Consider the following 25,002-nt stretch of genomic DNA (forward strand, 5'->3'; position numbering starts at 1 on the left):
GGCCATACCCAGGATTGTGGATGCCCCAAATTTTCGGAGTCTGGCCGACGGTAAAGGAGAAAAATGAAGTTTCCCCCTCTAAATTCGGCCCTGGTCCGGAGTTTCAAACGGAAAATCGGAGGAATGGGCTAACGCCCAAAAATCAGCACCAAATACGGATAGCTATCGTATTGTAAGAGATTCTACCTGTCACATTGGTGTAGTGGTATGCTAATTAGGAGGGCGTGGGTTCAATCCTAGTCGGGGTATGAAATTTTATCCTGATTTACTTGAGAATTTGACCACCCAATAGTAGAGCTCTAAAAGTCCGTTCACACTTGTAATTGGTGGGAAAAATCGTGTCGTGTGTAAGTGGGAACTCTCTCATTTAAATTGCATTGCCTACAGGACATTTTGTGACGTTTGGATAAAAAAAATCGTGTCGTGTGTAGACACTCTCATTTAAATTACATTGCCTACAGGATATTCGGAAAAAAAATCGGATGAAACTCACGACAAGTAAGTGTGAACAGGCTCTAAGTAGTGATACACGACGAGAGGAGAAATGGATTTTGTCTACTATTATTGTGGTCAAATTCCCAAATTATATTGGTGATAAAATTCCATACCTCGGCTGGGATTGAACCCACGCCCTCCTGTTTACCAGGCGAGCGTCTTACTACACCACCGAGGGACACCTACGAGTCAACAGTCAGTGTAGTCAGGCCAAAATACGAGTATCCATCCTTGAGTAGGATCTGGCGGTTCGGTTCTCGCTGCACCAAATACACGCGATCCCCCGCGCCTAAATGATAAACTATGGACAAGTGGCAACTCACTTCGCTCGAATGGTTCAGACTGGAGTGAACACTACACACGGCGATAGCTCGCTCGTTGCCGGCACTGGCTACGTTCATAGAGTAACTGTTGATGGTGTCTGAGTAGTTGGTGTGGTCTTGGTGATCTGAAGATGTGTAGTAGATCTGCAAGTGGTGAAAAAAAAAAAGGATTATTTTAAGCATGGATGACCCTAAAAAGGATTATTTTAAGCATGGATGACCCTAAAAAGGATTATTTTAAGTATGAATGGCGCTAAAAAGGATTATTTTAAGCTAAATGGAGTTCCTCGAATCGAAAACCACCAGATACGAATACTAGCGCGATAACCACCAACCTCCGTAATCATTTATATTTTTACGTAGTTAAGTAAAGAATGGCGTCAGCTCCCATGGCGTAGTGGTCACTGCACTCGCCTTGCACGCGGGAGACCCGGGTTCTATTCCCGGCGGGGTCAAGAAATTTGTACTTTTTTTTTTCTCCCATTTCGTGACGAAAAGACCTTCGTTTTTACAGTTTCCTCTAGCATTTTTCCCCATGTTCCTTCCTTTTTCCACTACGTTTATGGTTTGAAATCATTTAGCTCGGTGTGTGACCGAAATTCCTTGTCCTAGAGACTTCCTATGCAGTTTTAATGGCAATTCTTTTCAATGCTAATTGCTTTTTTACCGGAATGAAATAGAAGACGGCTGTCGCGAAATGCGAACTGTTTCGTTATAAATTATAACGGAGACTGAGTATTAATGCTTGGACTGTCCAGAAAGTCCCATATTAATTTGTACTTTGAAAAACCAATAAAATGGCTGTATGAATTTATTTTTGACCCACTGCAAAAAAAAGGCCCATATTTCAAAATTTCAATAGGTAGGATAGGACTGAAAAGTCCTTTTACCAAAAGAAGTAGGCGATAAAAATAACTGAGGTAAAATTCTCAATTTAACGGGCGGGACAGATCTTTTTATTTTTATTATTATTATTATTATTTTTTTTTAGAGAATTTCTCAAGTTTTGCCATAACCCGTGGCGTGTAAGTTTTCAAATGGTGAAGCTCTGAACCTATGTATAAATACACAGTATGCCGATCTGCTGGTGGTCTTAAGCTGTGTCTATACATAGTCGACCGGCCGTCGATCGACGAGGTGAATCTATGTTGTCGAGGCAGTGTCCGGTTCAGTCGACATCGATCGATGGCCGTCAATTATGTGTGGACGCAGATTTAGACTCCAGGTTGAATAATCTTATATTATAAAATCAAGATCCATTCACTCATTCACGTTAATTATTCACACACTGATCGCTCTATCTCCTGAACCACAACACCTAGAAAGCTGAAATTTGGTAGGAATATTCCTTTAATCGTCTAGGTGTGCAATATAAGAAAGGATTTTGCGAAAATCTAAACCGATCCTGAGATATGATCAATTTTCGATCGCTAAAATCTCTATAAGAAATACACAGAGTGCAGAGACTGCGGGAGAGTAGTAAAATCTCCATGAGAAATACAACACTTTGAGTTTCGTTTATGTTTTTAGTTTGATAACTATGCAGCTAATAGGGAGCGCGCAGCGCGACCGTATTTTTTATTATTTTATCCTACAATGCTGCAGTGAACACCAAAGTTGAATACAAAGAAACTGCATTTACAAGTAAAGAATGGTGATCACATCAGTCTGGTTATTTGTAAATAGTGAATAAAACTTGGTTTGGTGCACTGCCGTGAGCTCAGATAATAAGTGTGATATCCAGGAGAAAGTAATATCTAAAGCTGTGTTCACATATAATCGACAAACATCGATCGAGTGTGGACGGTATTCAATTCAATTTTATTTTATTGTGATTGTTACACCATTATACACAATTTACAATTTTACATTTAGGTTTTCTATATATATTTATATAAAAAAAGATATAGGTATATGTACGAGTATAAAGAAAGAAATCACGATTTTTACTAAAAAAAAAAGTGTGGACGGTCTCACTTCGATGATCAGATTTCAATCGGTCCGATTGGTCGACGAAGCGGAACCGTACACACCCAATCGATGTTCGTCGATGATATGTGGACACAGATTTAGGATGGCTGGCCGTCTTTCTGTTTTCCGTATTGATGTGAGATCTATTGCACCTACCCACCTGAGCATAGACCATGTATAGTCCACTCTTCATAATCTGTATCTTGCCATTGAGTTCTTGTAGAATGAAATGAGAACTCACATTGCTATTACCCGTAGCTCTAACGTCAGGATACCAAGGTTTGATCACACCTGCAAGAATTGAAAATTAATCTTTAGCACTTAAAGACTACCATGCCATCAACTAAACCCCTGATCAGGTCCAACAATAAAAATTGTCTTCGATGTGGTCCAATTGGTCCATGGCATGGTAACCATGCCATCTTCAAAACCTCACATGTGGACGAACCACAGACTAATATTCTCATTTCTTCTTCGCCTTTTTCCGTGTTCAAACGGGGTCGGCGTTTTTCGTCAGCCTCTCAATCAGTCCTAAGTAGGGTGATTGCTTTAACTTTAAACTGACATTTGGTTTTGGAAAAAAAACGAGTGGATGCCCTTCGCAATAAACCTTCGCTATTTCTTTAGCAAGGGAAATTTTGGGCTCATTTCCTCTCTGCTTAAAGTCCCTTATAGAATGTTTTTATTTATTACTATTATTATTATTATACTATTACCCGTAGCTCTAACGTCAGGATACCAAGGTTTGATCACACCTGCAAGAATTGAAAAATTAATCTTTAGCACTTAAAGACTACCATGCCAACAACTAAGCCTCTGATCAGGTCCAACAATAAAAATTGTCTTCGATGTGGTCCAATTAATCCGTGGCATGGTAACCATGCCATCTTCAAAACCTCACATGTGGACGAACCACAGACTTCTTCGCCTTTTTCCGTGTACAGACGGGGTCGGCGTTTTTCGTCAGCCTCTCAATCAGCCCTAAGTAGGGTGATTGCTTTAACTTTCAACTGACATTTGGTTTTGGCAAAAAAAAAAAAAAAACGAGTGGATGCCCTTCGCAATAAACCTTCGCTATTTCTTTAGCAAGGGAAATTTTGGGCTGATTTCCTCTCTGCTTAAAGTCCTTTATGGAATGTTTTTATTTATTACTATTATTAATTTAATAATATCAAGTAAATAGAAATATAAGAGGATCTTTTCTAAGCCAACAATGCTTCTAAAAAGCTTCTCAGAGAAATACTGATGTACCTAAAGAATAGAATATAAAGCAGTACATACTACCTCCGTCACGTATAGACGCCGTGGGAGCTGCTCCTTTCAACAATATTGAAACTGAAAACAATAACAACGATAAGTTACTCAACAGGTACATGAAATATCGAGAATTTACAAAAGAGAAATAAGAAATATCGTTTTAAAATAACTACATATATTTAACTGAAAAGAAGACCATCAGGAAATCACCCGGTGTACCGCTTTAACCAATTGGAGTAAAAAAAAAAAAAAAAAAAAAAAAACTCCCCTCGCAAAAAATCTCTGGTTTCGACAATTAGGAACGGGCCTTAAAGGGCAAGAGACAAAAGACACAACATTCAAACACAACGACACAGAAAGTACGTTACCACGAATTACCAAATCTTTTACACCCTCGCCTTCCCTTGTTTCCTCTCACGGCTTTCCTGTGCTTTCTACGTTTACCTTTCGCTTGACCATGTGCGGGCGGGGACTGCACATCTCTTGCTCTACGCAGCTTCCTGTCATGGGGGAGAACAAGAAGTACTTCCTCTTCACTTAGCATTGCATGGTTGGAGAGATCATTGTCTTCAGTAGACTGGATAGTGTTAGACTTATTAGTGGATTTCACAATTCTTTCTCTCATTTGATTGCCAAATTGCACGTTATTTTCTCTCTTTTGATTTGTTAATTGCACATTATTTTCTCGTATCTCATTGGTTGATTGCACATTATTCTCTCGTATCTCATTGATTGTTGATTGCACACTGCTTCCTCTTAGCTCATTGGTAGATCGCATATTGCTCCCTCTCATTTCATTGGTTAATTGCACAATGGTTTCTCTTGTATTGTTGTTGGTAGGTTTGCTATCCACATTTGATAAAGTCAGAGTTATCACATGGGAATTTTCCGTGTTCAAATGCAGCATGGGTTGAGCATTTTTTACGTGGTTTTCCAATTGGTTATAATTCTCTCGCGACTTGTGTATTTGATTAAAAATTACTTGTGTGTGATTGATAGTTATTTATTTGAGATAATTTCAATTTGAACGTCCTAGTATAATTGCTACCGTCTCAAGTGACTGGACTTTCACGTCTAATAACTTAACGTCACGTCAGTCTATAACTGTTGAGCTTTCAAGTAACGGAAGTTAGACCCTAAGTTCGACAACAAGCTACCTGCTTCCTCAGGACCTCATATTAACTTCAACTAGCCTGAGTAGGGCCGGTAAATACTTATGACCTCAAGATAAACATTTCACTTTTAACTTCTTTTTTTTTTCTGAGTTGGAGGTATGTGTCAAGTTGTCAAGTACTATATCATACATATTTCTGGACATGGTCTTCACTTGACTGGAGTGGATTACAGACTATCCCTTATCTAATAGACGTTAACAAACAAGACTACAGATAAAAGGACAGACGAGTTGATATATTTCGACCACTACTATGGCCATCATCAGAACAACATTTTAACTTTTGATTACGATTGCTCAGACTTTAATCAACAGGTCCCCGTGTTTGGGGAAGAAAAACAAATGGAATAACTTTTGAAGATCTAAGTCAGGGGTTCTCAACCTTTTAGTAAACACGTACCACTTGAAATTTTCAGAGATTTTGACGTACCACCTTATATTTATATATGGCTAGATCACGATTTCAATCGGTCGACGAAGTGGAACCGTACACACCCAATCGATGTTCGTCGATGATATGTGGACAAAGCTTTAGGATGGCTGACCGTCTTTCTGTTTTCCGTATTGATGTGAGATCTATTGCACCTACCCACCTGAGCATAGACCATGTATAGTCCACTCTTCATAATCTGTATCTTGCCATTGAGTTCTTGTAGAATGAAATGAGAACTCACATTACTATTACCCGTAGCTCTAACGTCAGGATACCAAGGTTTGATCACACCTGCAAGAATTGAAAAATTAATCTTTAGCACTTAAAGACTACCATGCCAACAACTAAGCCTCTGATCAGGTCCAACAATAAAAATTGTCTTCGATGTGGTCCAATTAATCCGTGGCATGGTAACCATGCCATCTTCAAAACCTCACATGTGGACGAACCACAGACTTCTTCGCCTTTTTCCGTGTACAGACGGGGTCGGCGTTTTTCGTCAGCCTCTCAATCAGCCCTAAGTAGGGTGATTGCTTTAACTTTCAACTGACATTTGGTTTTGGCAAAAAAAAAAAAAAAAGAGTGGATGCCCTTCGCAATAAACCTTCGCTATTTCTTTAGCAAGGGAAATTTTGGGCTGATTTCCTCTCTGCTTAAAGTCCTTTATGGAATGTTTTTATTTATTACTATTATTAATTTAATAATATCAAGTAAATAGAAATATAAGAGGATCTTTTCTAAGCCAACAATGCTTCTAAAAAGCTTCTCAGAGAAATACTGATGTACCTAAAGAATAGAATATAAAGCAGTACATACTACCTCCGTCACGTATAGACGCCGTGGGAGCTGCTCCTTTCAACAATATTGAAACTGAAAACAATAACAACGATAAGTTACTCAACAGGTACATGAAATATCGAGAATTTACAAAAGAGAAATAAGAAATATCGTTTTAAAATAACTACATATATTTAACTGAAAAGAAGACCATCAGGAAATCACCCGGTGTACCGCTTTAACCAATTGGAGTAAAAAAAAACTCGCCTTGAACAAATATTTAAGTTAATAAAAAAAAAAGCCTTTTAAGCGGTGGGTCGCAGGCTCGATTCCCGCCAAGGAGAATTTTGTCCTAAACAGATAAGGTTCGCTTTCAGAACGGCTGGCTTTCTCTTTCTCGGACGATAAGACCTTCGCTGTTAAGAGTACCCTCTATCAATCCTCTTAAAAAAAAATATTAATAATAATAATAAATAAAAAAAAACATACTAATAATTAACCATGCTTTTTTCCATGCTAAATAATAGATCAAAGATATTTGGTACCCAGGGAGTTTCTCCCATTGGAAGGCATCAAATCCTAACCAAATCACACTCAAACCAACGTAATCTTAACCAAATTTTGCAGCATTGCAATAATACAACAAGAAGAAATAATAAATGGAGCAAAATTGCTCTGTTTGCTGCACTCATACAAGTGTTTCCGTATAAGCTTAAAAGGTGTTATTTGTTGTCAATATTTATTTAATGCCGATAAAGAAGAATAATGGTAGCATTCATAATCATAAGGATGAGTTACTCTCACAATAAAAACGAGTGTAAAATCCTAATTCCATAAAAATGGCAAGATTGCATCGATTGAAAAAACTCCAATACAACTACAGAAACAGACAAAAATCATGCAAAATAATAATAATCGACCAACAACACAAACTACTATAAAGGCCCGTTCCCACTTGTAAGTTTCATCCGATTTTTCCCCCGAATGTCCTGTAGGCAATGTAATTTAAATGAAAGTGTTCCCACAACGGACGACACGATTTTTTTTTCCGAACGACAAGTGGGAACGGGCCTTAAAGGGCAAGAGACAAAAGACACAACATTCAAACACAAGGACACAGAAAGTACGTTACCACAAATTACCAAATCTTTTACACCCTCGCCTTCCCTTGTTTCCTCTCACGGCTTTCCTGTGCTTTCTACGTTTACCTTTCGCTTGACCATGTGCGGGCGGGGACTGCACATCTCTTGCTCTACGCAGCTTCCTGTCATGGGGGAGAACAAGAAGTCTTTTTGGTGTTTTCCCGTTTCCCCCCCCCCCCCCCCGAATGTCCTGTTGGCAATGTAATTTAAATGAGAGTGTTCCCACAACGGACGACACGATTTTTTCCGAACGACAATTAGGAACGGGCCTTAAAGGGCAAGAGACAAAAGACACAACATTCAAACACAAGGACACAGAAAGTACGTTACCACAAATTACCAAATCTTTTACACCCTCGCCTTCCCTTGTTTCCTCTCACGGCTTTCCTGTGCTTTCTACGTTTACCTTTCGCTTGACCATGTGCGGGCGGGGACTGCACATCTCTTGCTCTACGCAGCTTCCTGTCATGGGGGAGAACAAGAAGTACTTCCTCTTCACTTAGCATTGCATGGTTGGAGAGATCATTGTCTTCAGTAGACTGGATAGTGTTAGACTTATTAGTGGATTTCACAATTCTTTCTCTCATTTGATTGCTAAATTGCACGTTATTTTCTCTCTTTTGATTTGTTAATTGCACATTATTTTCTCGTATCTCATTGGTTAATTGCACATTATTTTCTCGTATCTCATTGGTTGATTGCACACTACTTCCTCTTATCTCATTGGTAGATCGCATATTGCTCCCTCTCATTTCATTGGTTAATTGCACAATGGTTTCTCTGGTATTGTCGTTGGTAGGTTTGCTATCCACACTTGATAAAGTCAGAGTTATCACATGGGAATTTTCCGTGTTCAAATGCAGCATGGGTTGAGCATTTTTTACGTGGTTTTCCAATTGGTTGCGATCATCTTCAACTGTTTGGGTGTCTGATTTTAGTTTTACTGTTGATACATTTCGATTCAGTTCTACTGTTGATACATCTCTATTGTTTACCTTATTGTTCAGTTGAACTGGTACTTTGTTGTTATTATCTTCTGTCACTTCACTTTCTGGTTTCAGGTTTACTATTGCTATATCACCATTCAGTTGTACTGTTGATACATCATTCTTTAGTTCTACTGTTGATACATCACCATTATTCAAATTTACTGTTGCTACATCATTACCATCTTTTACCCTGATCAGTTTACTCCATTGTTTACCTTATTGTTCAGTTGAAGTGGTACTTTGTTGTTATTATCTTCTGTCACTTTACTTTCTGGTTTCAGGTTTACTATTGCTGTATCACCATTCAGTTGTACTGTTGATACAAAATCATTCTTTAGTTCTACTGTTGATACATCACCATTATTCAAATTTACTGTTGCTACATCATTACCATCTTTTACCCTGATCAGTTTAACTGGTAGTACATCATCTGTATCTTTTATCACATGCTTGTCTAATTTCAGTCTGACTGTTGCTTCATCATCATCTTTCACCCTGTTCATTTTGACAGGTACAATATCTTCCAGACTGTCTAATTTCAGTCTAACTGTTGCTATATTAGTTTCATCTAGACTGTCTAATTCTTCATAGGAACTATCGATATCACGGTTAGTTTCATCATAATCCTCGCTTGGTTCAGCTTCCATGTTAAACATGGCTATGAACCTCTGCAAGGATTGTTTGAGATCATGTACGTAGTGGCTGTTCACTGCAAAACAGAAATGAAAACAAACGGATTAGGATTTTTACAACATCAGACAAATCGTACAATTAACGGAATTTCTCTTCTTCTTTCAGATGCCGAAATAAATCGATTTTTCACAGCTAGTAATACCGTCAAACCTTGTATCTTGACATCAAGACATACGCTAGTGTACGCGATGACGTCACCATCAACTTGCTCTTCCTCAACGCATTACCTTCGTGACACCTGCAAGGAAGCTTTGCAGGTGTCGATGAACACAAACGGGATTGATAAGAGGAAGATATGACAAATCATACAATTAACGGAATTTCTCTTTTTCTTTTAGATGCCGAAATAAATCGATTTTTCACAGCTAGTAATACCGTCCAACCTTGTATCTTGACATTACGACATACGCTAGTGTACGCGATGACGTCACCATCAACTTCCTCAACGCATTACCTTCGTGACACCTGCAAGGAAGCTTTGCAGGTGTCACGAAAGTAATGCGTTTGTGCTCATGCGTGTCTGCGCATAACTTGTATCGTGACGTCACAACTGTTGTAACTTTATAATTAGAATGGCAAATAAAGATTGAGTTTTTGACCTTTTCAAGATAGATACTTTTTTTAAGTTTGGACTTCGGATTAGGATTTTTACAACATCAGATTGCTTAACCTAATCAAACCAACTTAAATCTCAAAGGACAAGTTGGTTTCAACTTACCCACATCATTAGCAGCTCGTTCATTCGTCAGAGCTTCGTGCAATTTCCCGATCTCTACCGAGAACACCCGATTGGTAGCCGTCTGGCTCAGAACATGAGTGTATATCACATAGTGCAGGTACATTGTATAGCTCAAATACAGAACACATAGGACACAGGCGGATTTGTTCTGTAGTAGAGAGAGCTGGTCAGGAGGAAGGTGGAGTCTGATGTTGTTTTTGAGCCTTATCTTGTTATCAGGAACACCTGGGAATGGAAATTCAAATGAGTTTGTTGTTTGTACTTTATTTCTCTAGAAATGCCCACGTAGAACTTAAGAGTCCCTTTTCACCAGCAGTTAACACGTTCAACGCCAAGCTGTTTTGGCGAGTTTGAACCACATCTACAGAAGAAAGTCCAGTACCTTTGAGCTTCTTAGATAACCAGAAAACAGAATTAAACTTTGGCCTGTGGCAGTAAAATTGGTCAAAACGCCTTGGCCCCGTGGGAACAGTCGCCGTGTATTGAAATCAATACACACGGCGCTGAACGTGTTAAGAAAGATAGGAGAGGAGAAAGCCAGCCGAGCCGTTCCGACCAAACTTTATATGTGTTATAAAATCCGCCCCGGTCGGGAATCGAACCAGTGACCTACCCACCAAGTTGACAAGGCTGGTTTCAACAAAGTATGGTACAGTCCACGTCAACTGGGAAGTCCGATGGAAGCGCATGGAGGGGAACCGCAACTTCTCAACTCTAAGTCGGACAGTTCTAAAAGTTTCACCATTCGATTCGGCGTGAAAAATCCCATGGGATCAACTATTCACATGCTTACTTGTTAATCAACGAGCTATTTTTTGACGAGTGCGCGCCCAAAGATCATCGGACTTCACAGTTGAAGTGGACTGTAAGATATATTAGGGGCGCATAAACCAAATAGAAGGGAAAGGTTACAGAACTGTTCCTATTCCTAACATGGGTGAAGTATGTACCCAATAAATATGTGTGAAGGATAGAATAAAATACATCTTGGTTATACTTTCAGCATTGACAGATAAGTTCCTTTGTCTTCGCGGTCTAAACAAGGTCTTTTCTTCACTTTCGGGACGTCAAGACCTTATAGTCGTTAGAGTTCCCTCCATTAAACCTCTTGAAAAAAACTTTGTATTTTAAACAATTGGTATCAAGTTTTATGTCCACATCCAGAAGTACGATTTTTCGTACGATCGTGGCGTGTGTACTAGGCTTAGTCCGGGGAAGCGGGTAACTTACCTATTGGTAATTTTATAACGGTGGGCGGTACGTGTCCTTTCATTTTCCTTTCCTAATCACAGCCAAATAGTCAAGTCTGAAAACAAACACATTTTAGTTGCTGCTTATTGAAAAATAATAGGAAGTAAAAAAGATGCGAGTTTCATTTTCTTTAATGTTTTGAATCACATATGATAAGGCCAGAAAGGAGGGAAGACCAAGGAAGAGATGATTGGTGCTTATTGAAAAATGATAGGAAGTAAAAAAAAAGATGCGAGTTTCATTTTCTTTAATGTTTTGAATCACATATGATAAGGCCAGAAAGGAGGGAAGACCAAGGAAGAGATGATTGACGGTGTGAGAAGATGGTACGATTGGTACAACCAAAGAAGTAACCCCCACAGAAATCAAGACTGGATGGAAATCGCACAGGATACAGAGGAGTGGAAAAGCTGTTTTCTGAAGGTCCTGATCCCACGCGGTCTGTCAGAATCCGGCGGTAAGGTAGAATAGAATAGAATATACCTTGTTTATCCTGCCCGAATAAGACTGAAAAGTCCCTTTACCCCAGCAGTCTAAACAAGGTCTCGTATAATTGGTACAACCAAAGAAGTAACCCCCACAGAAATAAAGACTGGATGGAAATCGCACAGGATACGGGGGACTGGAAAAGCTGTTTTCTGAAGGTCCTGATTAGAGGAGGAACTATCGATAGCCGGCGCCATCGATAGTTTTTTTTTTCATTACATATTTCCCTTGTTTCTATTCTAAAGGTCTTATCCCCCAAAAGACCTAACCTAGCCTAATTTAAAGAAAATTATTAACTGTACACGTATTAATTTAGGTCACAGGGTTTTATTTCAACATTTTATTTATTTATTTTGTTTTTACAGGCGCTATGAGCTATAACCCTGAAGCATGCTTCAAGGCAATATGTAAAATCCTTCAAGACAATAGTCCGAAGGAATGTTGACTCAAATGCTCCTCTCCTCTCCTATTTCTCCTACTTTCATAGTGTCATGAGCTATGGTATAGTATATTGGGGCTTCTCATCCGAGATAAAGGACATCTTTCTCCTTTTTACTTTTTCCCGTTTAAACCTGTAGTACGTACGTACATACAGACCATGGGCTAAAAACCACTTTTTTGACATCAGGGGATCCCAAAACGGATATTTCCAACCATTTCCCGATTTTGAAAATTTGGACCGATTGCAATACTTTCATTACTAGTATAGCTCCGCTATACTGTAGTAATAGAAAGTAAAAAAATGAAACCGTACCTAGCTATATCTTTACAAAAAGGAATGTTACTGTAGTAATAGAAAGTAAAAAGCGGTGAAACACTTTACATATTGTAACTGATGATAATGTTTATTATGACTAACTGACGATTATGTTCGTTTTCAGTGACACCCAAGTCTCAACAAGTCGAGGACTTCAATATACCAGACCACAATACCGATGCTACCAAAGAAGACAGAGTCCCGCTTGACACGAACACTACTAGGCAGAAACCTGCTACTGTTACTACGGAAGAAAATACGTCCAGGTACAGGCGAGAGACAGCGGATGCTGACGGTGGCAAGAGAGATGCCAAATCTCCCTCTAAACATAACGAAGACGATAGGTATGTGGTAGAGAAGGTTGTATAACTGATCAACTCCAGCTAAAGCCGACTCGCGCTCCGACTGTTGTGGTGGGTCCAGACTTGTGCAATGCAACGTGCAAAGCATTTGCATTGCACGTTGCACGTAAAATCAAATCTGACGAATGCGAACGTTTTTCATGTATCCGAGAATTTTTGTACCGATACTCAACTAGTAATGGCCTATAGTAGGTACATCATTTGCATTGCACGATGCTTTGCAAACACGTCCAAACTAGTGGAACGCACATCAAAGACATTCGCCAGAAAACCGTCAACCTCTCGGATACCCACAAACGTTTGCTGCAATGTTCAAAAAACTTTGCTGCAACTTTCTCAAACACGTCCAAACTAACGAATTTCATTGCATTGCACAAATCTGGACCCACCATTGGACACTTCGGACAGAGCCAGGTCCGTCCGTCCGCCGGAACGAGTGTGGCGGATAAAGCTTCCGACTTCTAGGTCTTTCAGACGGTTTGAAGATTAAAGTCTGAAGCTCTTTCCCCACATACTTTCCGGCGGGCGGTCTGACAGACCTAAGTCGGAGCGTAAGTCGCTGCCCTAAAGGAAACCTCACAAAGCCTCAGTGAGGGCGGGGAAAGTCAATAGGATGCGATTGTCCAGATCGTCAACCATCCTGATACTAACCACGAGTGGTTGGATGGAATATCTCCTCCAGGAGAACCTTGCAACTATGAAATAAAGTGGCTTTCTCCTATCCTGTCTTCCTTCTCTCTTCGATTTCGGGACGATAAGACCATAGCAGTTACAGTTCCCTCTGTCAAACCTCTTAAAAAAAAAGCCAAACTTCCGACTTCTAGGTCTTTCAGACGGTTTGAAGATCAAAGTCTGAAGCTCTTTCCCCACACACTTTCCGGCGGGCGGTCTGACAGACCCAAGTCGGAGCGTAAGTCGCTGCCCTAAAGGAAACCTCACAAAGCCTCAGTGAGATCGGGAAAAGTCAATAGCACGCGATTGCCCAGATCGTCAACCATCCTGATACTAACCACGAGTGGTTGGATGGAATATCTCCTCCAGGAGAACCTTGCAACTATAAAATAAAGTGGCTTTCTCCTATCCTGTCTTCCTTCTCTCTTCGATTTCGGGACGATAAGACCATAGCAGTTACAGTTCCCTCTGTCAATTTTTACATTTTTTTTTTCACTTTTCACTTCTAAAACGCCCAAAACAAACGAAAAATGTGCAGAAAAAAACTATCGATAGTCAAGCCTCAACTATCGATAGCGTTCGATAGTTCTCCTCCTCTAGTCCTGATCCCACGCGGTCTGTTAGAATCCGGCGGTAAGGTAAGTTAATAAGTTTTAAACCAAAGGAATAACGAAGAATATGACAAACTCTCAAGGCTATCTTTCTAAGCCTGCAGCAGCCAAAAGAGTAATGATAGTGAGAATTCGTTAAGGGTGGTCATTCCCGCTCAAACTATCTGACAGATCTAGGCCGGCTTGAGCTTAAGAGAGGAAACAAACTAATCACGAGCTAATTTTTACTAATCAGGACTAAGGTTCGTTCGATTAAAAAAAAAAAAAAAAAAAAAAACCCTTATTCTCATTTCAATGGTGTGATTTTATTCCATCAAAGATATTTAAATAAAGAAACAAGAACCCCCGGTCCATGCATTTCAATGGTGTGATTTTATTCCATCAAAGATATTTAAATAAAGAAACAAGAACCCCCGGTCCATGTGTGAGGCTTATCAGTTCCAGAAATGCATATATTTTCTGACTTGTTACTTATCAAAATTCTGAGGACGCTGTCATTTGAATCACAAGAAAGTTGATTGTTCACATCCAAAATGATTACAAAACAACACGATGATAAGAAGACCAAAATAAAACCGTTTCAGTTTGTGTGACGCTGTCATTAGGACCTTTTCTCGACAGAATAACTACCGTAATATATTAATTCTCTCCCGACTTGTGTCTTTGATTAAAAATTACTTGTGTGTGATTGATAGTTATTTATTTGAGATAATTTCAATTTGAACGTCCTAGTATAATATTGCTACCGTCTTAAGTGACTGGACTTTCACGTCTAATAACTTAACGTCACGTCAGTCTATAACTGTTGAGCTTTTAAGTAACGGAAGTTGGACCCTAAGTTCGACAACAAGCTACCTGCTTCCTCAGGACCGCATATTAACTTCAACCAGCCTGAGTAGGGCCGGTAAATACTTATGACCTCGGGGTAAACATTTCACTTTTAACTTTTGATCACGATTGCTCAGACTTTAATCAACAGGTCCCCTTGTTTGGGGAAGAAAAACAAATGGAATAACTTCTGAAGATCTAGTCATTTGTGCCCTCGTAGGTTCGACCAAGACCAAAATGTGATGAGCAATTTTTTTTTGTCGACAATTTTGTGTGTGTGTGTGTGTGTGTGTGGTGTGTGTGTGTGTGTGGTGTGTGGTGTGTGTGTGGTGTGTGATGGGTGGGTGATGTGTGTGATTGTGTGGTGGGTGCATGTGTGTGTGTGTGTGTGTGGTGGGTTCGTTTGTGTAGTGGGTGTGTGTGTGTGTGTGTTTTGGTGTGGTGTGTGGGGTCTGTAGGGTGGTCCCGTTCAAAGGACGGGTCAACCACTGGTAGACTATACTTTTAAAATTGATATACTTATTGATAAGAACTAAGCACATTGTAGGTAGGTAATAAACAGCCACTCACACTCAGACCGTCTGAGAAAGCTACAGACAGCGGATGCTGACGGAGGCAAGAGAGATGCCAAATCTCCCGCTAAACATAACGAAGACGATAGGTATGTATTTCATTTATATTTCAATATTTATTTTATTGTATAAAATTACCCGAAGGTATTTACAATTTTATTTGACTTGTATCTACATCTAAACTACAATCTGTGGTAGAGAAGGTTGTATAACTGATCAACTCCAGCTAAAGCTGACTCGCGCTTCGACTGTAGGACACTTCGGACAGAGCCAGGTCCGTCAGACCACCGGAACGAGTGTGGCGGATAAAGCTTCCGGTGGTTCGAGTCCAAGTCAAGTCATAAAATTTATCTAGGTGTAATAATCGGGGATCGATATTTGTGCCAAGCATTTAAATATGCTTAACACAATAATTAAAAATTTCTTTTTCTTCCTCCCTGTCAGCTCCCATGGCGTAGTGGTCACTGCGCTCGCCTTGCACGCGCGAGACCCGGGTTCGATTCCCGGCGGGGTCAAGAAATTTGTATCATGCAAATGATTGATTCCGTGACTGGCTGTTGCGGGCCCACACTCAGCCTCGTGAGGAAAATGAGTAGCTATGACATATAAATGCGCATAGCGACCGGTGCCAGCATGGTAGGTAACCCCTCGAGGGTCAAGAAATTTGTATCATGCAAATGATTGATACCGTGACTGGCTGTTGCGGGGCCCACTCAGCCTCGTGAGGAAATAGTAGCTATGACATGTAAATGCGCATAGCGACCGGTGCCAGCATGGTAGGTAAACATTGGTTGTTAGGATTATTGAGAATCAAGAAATTTGTATCATGCAAATGATTGATTCCGTGACTGGCTGTTGCGGGGCCCACTCAGCCTCGTGAGGAAAATCCAAGAAATTTGTATCATGCAAATGATTGATTCCGTGACTGGCCGTTACGGGGCCCACTCAGCCTCGTGAGGAAAATGAATAGATGTAGAAGGAATAGATGACGAACTCACCGCCTTTCCCGTATGATAAAAGTGAGGCAAATTTTCGAGTGTGCGACACTGCTAGGTCTATCAGACCTGTGTCCGCCACACACGTTTCGACTGTCTTACAGACCACGGTCCGTCAGATCGTCTGAGCGTGTGTGTCTGGCATAACATAAATGGGTTATAAAGTTATAATACATAATGCCTACATAGTACATATGTTACAAAATTATATCAATAAAAAGGTGATAAACAAAATTATGTATATCAATACAGAGGTGCTCTATTAAACTGTTGGTATAATGGAACAACTTGTTCTAAGCTGACAGTCTAAATAAGGCACTACTTGTACTTATACACATGTTAGCATGATTTCTAATTTCCCATAGCAGTCACAACATGAACCACCATAACCTACATCGACTCCCTCATACATGAGAACACACAGTAAACGCGAAACTTTTCCAAGATGCAAAGTCCAAGACGATAAAAACTCCGACAGCCAATGTACATCCCTAGTCAAACCTTACACTGATAAGGAAGCAAGGCTAACACACAATGAGTGAGAACAGTCAGACCCAGTCTAATTCGATCCATCCCAAGCTTTTGGCAGACGCGAAACATTCGGATTAACGGACGCGTCAAAAGTACGTCGAGCGAAAACCGAGTGAGGGCCTCGCAAAGCGGTCCGAAGGCGAATTGGGGCCTCTCCAAGAAGCGGTCCAAAGCCAACCGAGTCCTGGGGCCTCGCAAAGAAACGGTCTGAAGCTGAATTAGGGCCTAAAAAGAACCGATCCAAATGACTGACGATGTGTTCCCCGCGGGCAAACCGCGCGAGAAGGATAACAGCAAGTATCTGCAGTGCATTCTCCCGTTCATATGTCTTCTCCAAGTGATGAGTGTAGTGAGTGTATGCGTGTGCTTCTATATGTACAAGGTGACGTCGGATGATTACGATAGTCTGGCGAGAGACTTCCGTCTCCTTCGGATGGAAATGGAGAACAACATCTCCGCCAAGATTCTCGAGGTGCAGCAGCTGAGCAAAAATGTAAGTCGAAACAGAGTGGAGGTGGAATGAATGCAGATGGAGATCGTTAAAGTGCGAGTGACAGATAACAGTGTTCAGGTTCAGGATAACATCCGTCCCGGGTGGGAATCGAACCCGCGGCCTAGCGCTTACAAGGCAGACGCGCTAAAAACCAAGTTAAAGAGGCTCGCGTGCGTTTCAAATTTAGGAAAATAAGAGTGAGGGTACCGGGCTTTGATCCTTAGAGGTTTAACGTCCCTGTATAACCGGTCATGTCTTTATAGAAATAGGGCGTTAAACATGGAAATCTGCACCTCCTGTAAGGACTCAAAGTATTACATTAATTTCAAAATGGAAGACGTTTTATCGCTAAAAGTTGATGTTTTTCTTTCGAAAGTAAAATCAATGGAAAATCAGATTCCTTTGAATGAATCCAAAGCATCGCAATAACTAACTATACAAAGAAAAAGATAAGGTCATAATGAGTTTTCTACGGAGTGAATAATGTGCACAGTGGTGCACAACCTGACAGGTGCTATGCAGTCACTACCGAATTATTCAACCCTGTATTACCAGCCCCTGCCTCGGTGGTGTAGTGGTGAAGGCGCTCGCCTGGTAAACAGGAGGGCGTGGGTTCAATCCCAGCCGAAGTATGGAATTTTATCCTCAATATAATTTGACCACAATAAAAGTAGTAGCCTACTGCTGGAGTAAAGGGACTTTTCAGTCCTATGCGAGCAGTATAAATAAGCACTGTTATTGTTCCATGAACTGTAGCCTGGCTCGGGGACTTTAAACAGGGAGGATACCAGCCTGAAATTTCCCTTGCTAAAGAAATAGCAAAAGGTTCAGTGCGAAGGGCATCCACTCGTAACATTTTTGTATCCTAAACCAAATGTCAGCCCAAAGAAATCAGCCTAGCTAGGGCTAATTGAGAGGCTGACGATAAACGCCGACAACGTCTGAATACGAGAAAAGGTGAGGTAGAAAAAGAATTTTTCCACTTACTGTCCCATTTACACCGAATAAAAACAGCGATCCCGTAGAAATTTTCACAGAACCTTCATAGTTCTTTCCCGGCCATCGCACAAAATGTTTCCCCATCCGTGGCACAAGCTCTGCTTTTACGGATGGGTAGGTATAGCATTTATATGAATTTTGTATGTTCTGATGTTGTTATGTTGTAAAAATAATAAATAGAACCAACCTCAGTGGTGCAGTTGTTAACGCGTTGGACTTTGGATCTGGAGGTTGGTGGTTCGAGTCCAAGTCAAGTCATAAAATTTAGTACGGTTAGCCCAGTGGCTACGCGCCTGTCATGCAGAAGTTTCTTGGTTCGATGGCCGGAATCGATTTGAAATTCGATTGAAAATATTTCCTTTTTGGTGTGGTCATTTTAATCATTGTATCTCGTCTCACTCATCTAATTTGGGGGCACGGTTGGTCCAGTGGTAACGCGCTTGCTTGCCATGCAGAAGGTCCCGGGTTCGAATCCCACCATCCACAAAAATTTGTACTCGTTTTTCGATTGCAAATATCTCAACGGGTTACTTTCTGGTGTTCTCGTGTTGACCCAGCACCTAAATGGGAAGTATTTGTCTTCTTCTCGCCCATCTGATGAGAGGCATACTACGGGATGGGCATGTTAACTCACACCGTAAATGGGAAGTATTGTGTCTCTTCTCGCCCATCTGATGAGAGGCATACTACGGGATGGGCATGCTACGACACAGACGTGAAGTATTGTGTCTCTTCTCGCCCATCTGATGAGAGGCATACTACGGGATGGGCATCCTATGACACAGGCCACATGCGTCTAATGTAGCAGTTGTTTGATTGCTACAAAATAAAACGGCGGTGGAACACTCATTAAAAAAAAATGAGGGACAGACATACTAGGGGGTGCCATGGTGTCAACTAAAATAGGTGACCTTATTTATACCGTCATACTTTCACCTAAGATTGCTACAAAATATAACGGCGGTGGAACACTCATTAAAAAAAATGAGGGACAGACATACTAGGGGGTGCCATGGTGTCAACTAAAATAGGTGACCTTATTTATACCGTCATACTTTCACCTAAAGCTGGTCACTAATGGGTTTGCCTATGATGGGCCTAAGTCTGGGCCTGTCGCAGGTAGAACTCTCCAGAAAAACCTGACGTGAGTGCCCGGCCTAAAACAGCATCTGCATAACATTGAAATTGTTGTTTTTTAGTCCGTCCTTCCTTTAATATTACTAATAATAAAAGGTATAGGGGACGGACTATTGTATTCGCTTCGGTGTCGTCTGTCTGTCGGTCGGTCGGTCTGTCTGTCCCCATAGAAGGACTTATCCAAACCTAGTCGACCTATATATCAAATTAAAGGTCTTTTTACCAGGAACACGAAAATGGTGGTGCAAATTTTGTCCAGAAAACCATAAAGCCAAAAAAACTGGTTTTTGGGGGATTTTTTTCACATTTTCTCACACAAATGAGCTCTGATCTCGAAATTTGTCGCGACGACCTATACGTTTGTTACACCTCCACAATCCCCGATTAGTCAACCTCTTCCAAATCCAGGCCCTGACGATGCTCCGGCTGACATCACTGAATCCCGTCCTGAGAGATCACTTGATGGTTCCTTCGCAATCAGTGCCGAACTTCCCGAACAGACCAACTCCAATGTTTGTACTTTCTGTTCTAATGTATTCAAGAGCAGCAAGGGAGTTAAAATTCATCAGAGATCTTGCCAGTCCTTCAAAGCAAGCCAAATCCATTCGAGCTCTTAAAATTTCTTACTTACTCCTTATCCTTAACTCGAACTTTACCACTGTCGATTGCCTAACTAAAGGATTGAGTTCAATCCGAGGTTGACCTAAGACAATAAGAACGAAAAATTAATAGACAATAAGAGCGAAATGAAAAAGAAAATACAAAAACACTATCTTGAAAATAACAATGAAATATGAAAAATGAATTAAATCAAGAATAGGTACCTTACATAATAATAAGAAGAAGAAGTTATGGTCCCTAAAAGTACAGAAGTACTTACAGGGATGATGAAGAATAATTATGTTAAGAATATTGTAAAGAAAGAATAAAAAAAAAAACAATCCTGAACTTCAGTGAGGAACTGGTGGTGCATTCGAGCTCTTAAAATTTCTTACTTACTCCTTATCCTTAACTCGAGCTTTACCACTGTCGAATGCCTAACTAAAGGATTGAGTTCAATCCGAGGTTGACCTAAGACAATAAGAACGAAAAATTAATAGACAATAAGAACGAAATGAAAAAGAAAATACAAAATCACTATCTTGAAAATAACAAGAAGAAGTTATGGTCCCTAAAAGTACAGAAGTACTTACAGGGATGATGAAGAATAATTATGTTAAGGATATTGTAAAGAAAGAATAAACTTATTATTATTACCTGGCTATAAGCTATAAGTAAAGGAAAATCCTCGTTTTCTCTCAATCCCGAGTTGGTAAACCTCAGCATTAATTTACTCCCTCTTTCCTTTTCAGTCCCAGGAAGAAGAAAAGAAAAGCGATTCACAATTCAATTCCGGATCTTTCCAACATTTTGAACAGTGCTCACAACTTTTCCAATGAGGATGATACCTTTTCCAAACTGAACATTGGGGATCTTTCAATGGTGAGCTTAAATTCAGCTTAGCCAGCCTAGTTAGCTTAGTTGGTAGTGCGTCTGCCTTGTAAGCGCTAGGCTGCGGGTTCGATTCCCGCCCTGGGCGGACCGGGGATCTTTCAATGGTGAGCTTAATTTCAGCTTAGCCAGCCTAGTTAGCTTAGTTGGTAGTGCGTCTGCCTTGTAAGCGCTAGGCTGCGGGTTCGATTCCCGCCCTGGGCGGATTTTATCCTGATGGGATAATGTTCGTTCTCGGAACGGCTGGCTTTCTCCTATCCTGTCTTCCAAAGTTCTCTTCTTACTTACTACATACTTACAAAGTACAACAAATATAGTGATATAATTTTGCCTGTAATAAAACATGTATGTGGCATTGTGGCAACACATATCTGGCTATTTTGGTGTATACTTGGTGTATACCTGATTGAAGTCAAAGAAAAACAGTGAGGCTATTTATTAACTTGACCAAACAAGGACCTTGACAGACTTAGCCAAATTGTAGTGGACCACCAAGGTCTTGCTACACAGGAGGACTTGTGAGCATGGTGGGAAATGATGAGCTAACTGTCAATGAGGTCATATTAGGTCGGTGGACAGTGTTTGAACCCACAAGAAGTTTCTTTGGTGCTTTTAAAATTGGATAACATTAATCTGGTACCTACAAAGTGAAGATTACAATATTATAACTTATAAAGTTCTCTTCTTACTTACAAAGTAGGTACATATGTACAACAAATATAGTGATATAATTTTGCCTGTTATAAAACATGTATGTGGCATTGTGGCAACACATATCTGGCTATTTTGGTGTATACTCGGTCTCATGAAGACAACTGATGACCTGATTGAAGTCAAAGAAAAACAGTGAGGCTATTTATTAACTTGACCAAACAAGGACCTTGACAGACTTAGCCAAATTGTAGTGGATTTAGCTTTTGCTGATTGATGATGGCAAACTAAAAGCAATGTGTCTTTTTATCAGCCATACATCAGTCATGGTTGCTAGCTATGTTAAACTGGCTTATATGCATTTGCATAAAATCTGATCCCTAGTAATAAGAATTACCTACATATGTATATTTCTAGTGTGTAACCTATGTAAAATTATATTATACTTTAGTGTACATACCTACATATCCCATGACAAGGTTCCTTTTAACGCTAGCTATGTTAAACTGGCTTATATGCATTTGCATAAAATCTGATCCCTAGTAATAAGAATTACCTACATATTATGTATATTTCTAGTGTGTAACCTATGTAAAATTATATTATACTTTAGTGTACATACCTACATATCCCATGACAAGGTTCCTTTTAATTATTGAAAAATATATTAAATTGTATCTTTATTATTAGAAAATGACAGCATTAAGCATAAAAGAACCATTCATAAGGCACTTCTCCTTATGGATGGTTATTTTCTGCTTAAGTACCTAATGCTGTCCAAATGTCATTGTTGGGTGTAGGTAACTGGGAAGGCCTCCATTAACAACACTGCAGTTCCTATTCATCATTTCTTATGGAGCAGAAAAGAACCATTCATAAGGCACTTCTCCTTATGGATGGTTATTTTCTGCTTAAGTAATGCTGTCCAAATGTCATTGTTGGGTGTAGGTAACTGGGAAGGCCTCCATTAACAACACTGCAGTTCCTATTCATCATTTCTTATGCTGGCCACTCCTGTTTGGGCTGTCTGACAGATCTAAGTTAGGTCTGTGAGACCATCAAAACATGTGTGATGGAAAAAGTTTCTGACTTTGGACCATCAGAAGATTAACCATGCTAGGTTTGATATCATTTGTAGAGTGAGGAGTGCACCAGTAGCCTGTTCAATGTACTTGTGGAAAAGGTCACTGGTTAATTCAACAGGGCTGGATTAAGGGGGGGAGGCACAAAGAAGCAGTGACCATTGTTATTATTATTATAGGGTTAGGTTAAACGCAAAAGGGAAATGTTATTATAGGGTTAGGTTAAATACAAAAAGGAGCTTTCTTTTCCACTGTCGTGGCTTCTGCATGATTACCAGAACGTCTTTGAACACTCTCCCACAAAAGCTGGAAAGGTAGAGGTAAGAAAAAAGATTGTCTTGTAGAATCTGAAACTGAAACACTCACCCAAATGATCAACAGGTGAACAGTATTCAAACAGGTAGTTCAGTTCAACATATGAACATATTTAAAATGAAATAATGAATCGAAACTGTAAAGGGCAAAGGCAAGTAAAAGTAAAAAACACTTTCAAATTCAAATTTGAAATTTTTCAAAGAGAAAAAGTTCCGGCTTTCGCACAGTGTTGCATGACTGCCCACAGAGAAATATTAATCAACCAATGAAATGATTTGTTCATATCTTATTCTCTTTATATTGGCCCATTTATGTGGTCAATTATTGTAAACAAATAATTTCATTGGTCGATCCTAGATCACAAAAATAAAATCGGCTGAGGCAAGCTAGCAACATTGTTTTTTTTTCTGCCAAATCCAAAATTTGAAATCTCACTACTCAACTCAACAACTCATTCGTGTTATTTGTGTTTGTGTTGTGTTCAGATTCAGAACAGGAACACGAACAGGAAGACAGGAACAGAAATACAGAATAAATCCACAAAATGACCACAAGTTCGAACTATTTGCCGCTTTTCCTCAAACACCTTTTCACCTTGCACTTGATGTCCCACACGTGTGCTATCCATATGGGAGGCGATACCAGCAATCATGCCCCCGGCAATCACAAAGGCGGTGAGTTTCCTAGTTGAGAATTCGGCAATGTGAGAGAATTAGACTTACTTTATCATGGACACTCGTTGCTATGTTGAAGTTGAAAGCCCTGAAGAGGTCTATGATTAAGTAAGTCTACATTTTACTTTTTATCTCGAGTTTGCACGTTTATATTATACTTTTCATTTATATTAGATATTACAAACAAGCGAATTACAAAGAAAACAAATCAATTAGTGTAAACAAATAATTTCATTGGTCGATCATAGATCACAAAAATAAAATCGGCTGAGGCAAGCTGGCAACATTGTTTTTTTTTTCTGCCAAATCCAAAATTTGAAATCTCACTACTCAACTCATTCGTGTTGTGTTCAGATTCAGAATTCAGATTCAGAACAGGAACAGGCAACAGGAACAGAAATACAGAATAAATCCACAAAATGACCACAAGTTCGAACTATTTGCCGCTTTTCCTCAAACACCTTTTCACCTTGCATGTACATATTTTTAGCTGAAGGTAAGTCACCTCAGAAACTACTTTTTGCAGTTTCTTTGTGTTAGTATGTCACAACTTTGGTGCTCACTGCAGTATTGTAGGATTTTCTCAGTATGTCGATAATCCTAAAATCCAATGTTTACCTACCATGCTGGCACCGGTCGCTATGCGCATTTATATGTCATAGCTACTCATTTTCCTCACTTATGTCACAACTTTGGTGCTCACTGCAGTATTGTAGGATTTTCTCAATATGTCGATAATCCTAAAATCCAATGTTTACCTACCATGCTGGCACTGGTCGCTATGCGCATTTATATTTCATAGCTACTCATTTTCCTCATGAGACTGAGTGGGCCCCACAACAGCCAGTCACGGAATCAATCATTTGCATGATACAAATTTCTTGACCCTGCCGGGAATCGAAATTACAAAGAAAACAAAATAATAATAATAATAATATAAAATAAATTTTAAACATGGCCGCCTCGGGACAGAGGGTTAGAAAAAATACCCAACACTCCTCCCACGTTATCCTTGCTTAAGTTACCACTCCAATGCAAAACTGTAGAAACAATATCCTATCTCACCTCGTCCGAGCTCATCTCAACCTGGTACATAACCACA

The 25,002-nt window shown here is 39.9% G+C and overlaps 3 protein-coding genes across 10 annotated transcripts in view; 2 read left to right on the forward strand and 1 right to left on the reverse strand.

Annotated features, from left to right (window-relative positions):
- Positions 1–23,398, reverse strand: LOC108252685 (putative uncharacterized protein DDB_G0286333). Of its 7 annotated transcripts, none has more exons than XM_026824177.1 (9): positions 23,278–23,398; positions 11,224–11,299; positions 9,973–10,218; positions 8,953–9,270; positions 8,450–8,740; positions 4,491–4,964; positions 4,074–4,124; positions 2,950–3,080; positions 1–962 (listed from the first exon to the last, which is right to left on the reverse strand). In XM_026824177.1, exons 2-9 carry the CDS (start codon positions 11,264–11,266, stop codon positions 678–680), a joined length of 1,839 nt encoding a protein of 612 aa, XP_026679978.1. In that variant the 5' UTR covers positions 11,267–11,299; positions 23,278–23,398; the 3' UTR covers positions 1–677. The 7 variants fall into 7 exon arrangements, with proteins under 7 accessions (XP_026679978.1, XP_017300619.2, XP_017300593.2 ...); XM_017445130.2 differs by having other exon boundaries at positions 4,071–4,124; XM_017445104.2 differs by having other exon boundaries at positions 4,425–4,964.
- Positions 14,795–25,002, forward strand: part of LOC103509771 — a 13,615-nt gene continuing 3,407 nt past the window's right edge. The window contains exons 1-2 of the mRNA XM_017443997.2: positions 14,795–15,057; positions 16,893–17,551. Of these exons, the coding sequence (XP_017299486.1) occupies positions 17,303–17,551 (249 nt within the window). The 5' untranslated portion in view covers positions 14,795–15,057; positions 16,893–17,302. The remainder of the gene's footprint in view (positions 15,058–16,892; positions 17,552–25,002) is intronic.
- The window catches only part of LOC103508471 (decapping and exoribonuclease protein), a 14,349-nt gene continuing 13,607 nt past the window's right edge, over positions 24,261–25,002 (forward strand). For both annotated transcript variants that reach the window (XM_026824304.1, XM_008473056.3), the window contains exon 1: positions 24,261–24,396. The gene's annotated coding sequence lies outside the window, so the exon portion shown is untranslated. The remainder of the gene's footprint in view (positions 24,397–25,002) is intronic.

Source organism: Diaphorina citri, unplaced genomic scaffold (assembly GCF_000475195.1).
Source record: "Diaphorina citri unplaced genomic scaffold, Diaci psyllid genome assembly version 1.1 scaffold2, whole genome shotgun sequence".
Taxonomy (NCBI): Eukaryota; Metazoa; Arthropoda; class Insecta; order Hemiptera; family Psyllidae; genus Diaphorina; species Diaphorina citri.

Excerpts from the sequence above, each read along its gene's own strand:
- LOC108252685 (XM_017445085.2), bottom strand. The coding sequence starts at position 11,266 with ATGAAAGGACACGTACCGCCCACCGTTATAAAATTACCAATAG. Across the intron at positions 3,081-4,070 it reads GTCTATACGTGACGGAGGTA|GTGTGATCAAACCTTGGTAT; the intron begins GTATGTACTGCT and ends CAATTCTTGCAG. Across the intron at positions 963-2,949 it reads TATACATGGTCTATGCTCAG|ATCTACTACACATCTTCAGA; the intron begins GTGGGTAGGTGC and ends CACCACTTGCAG.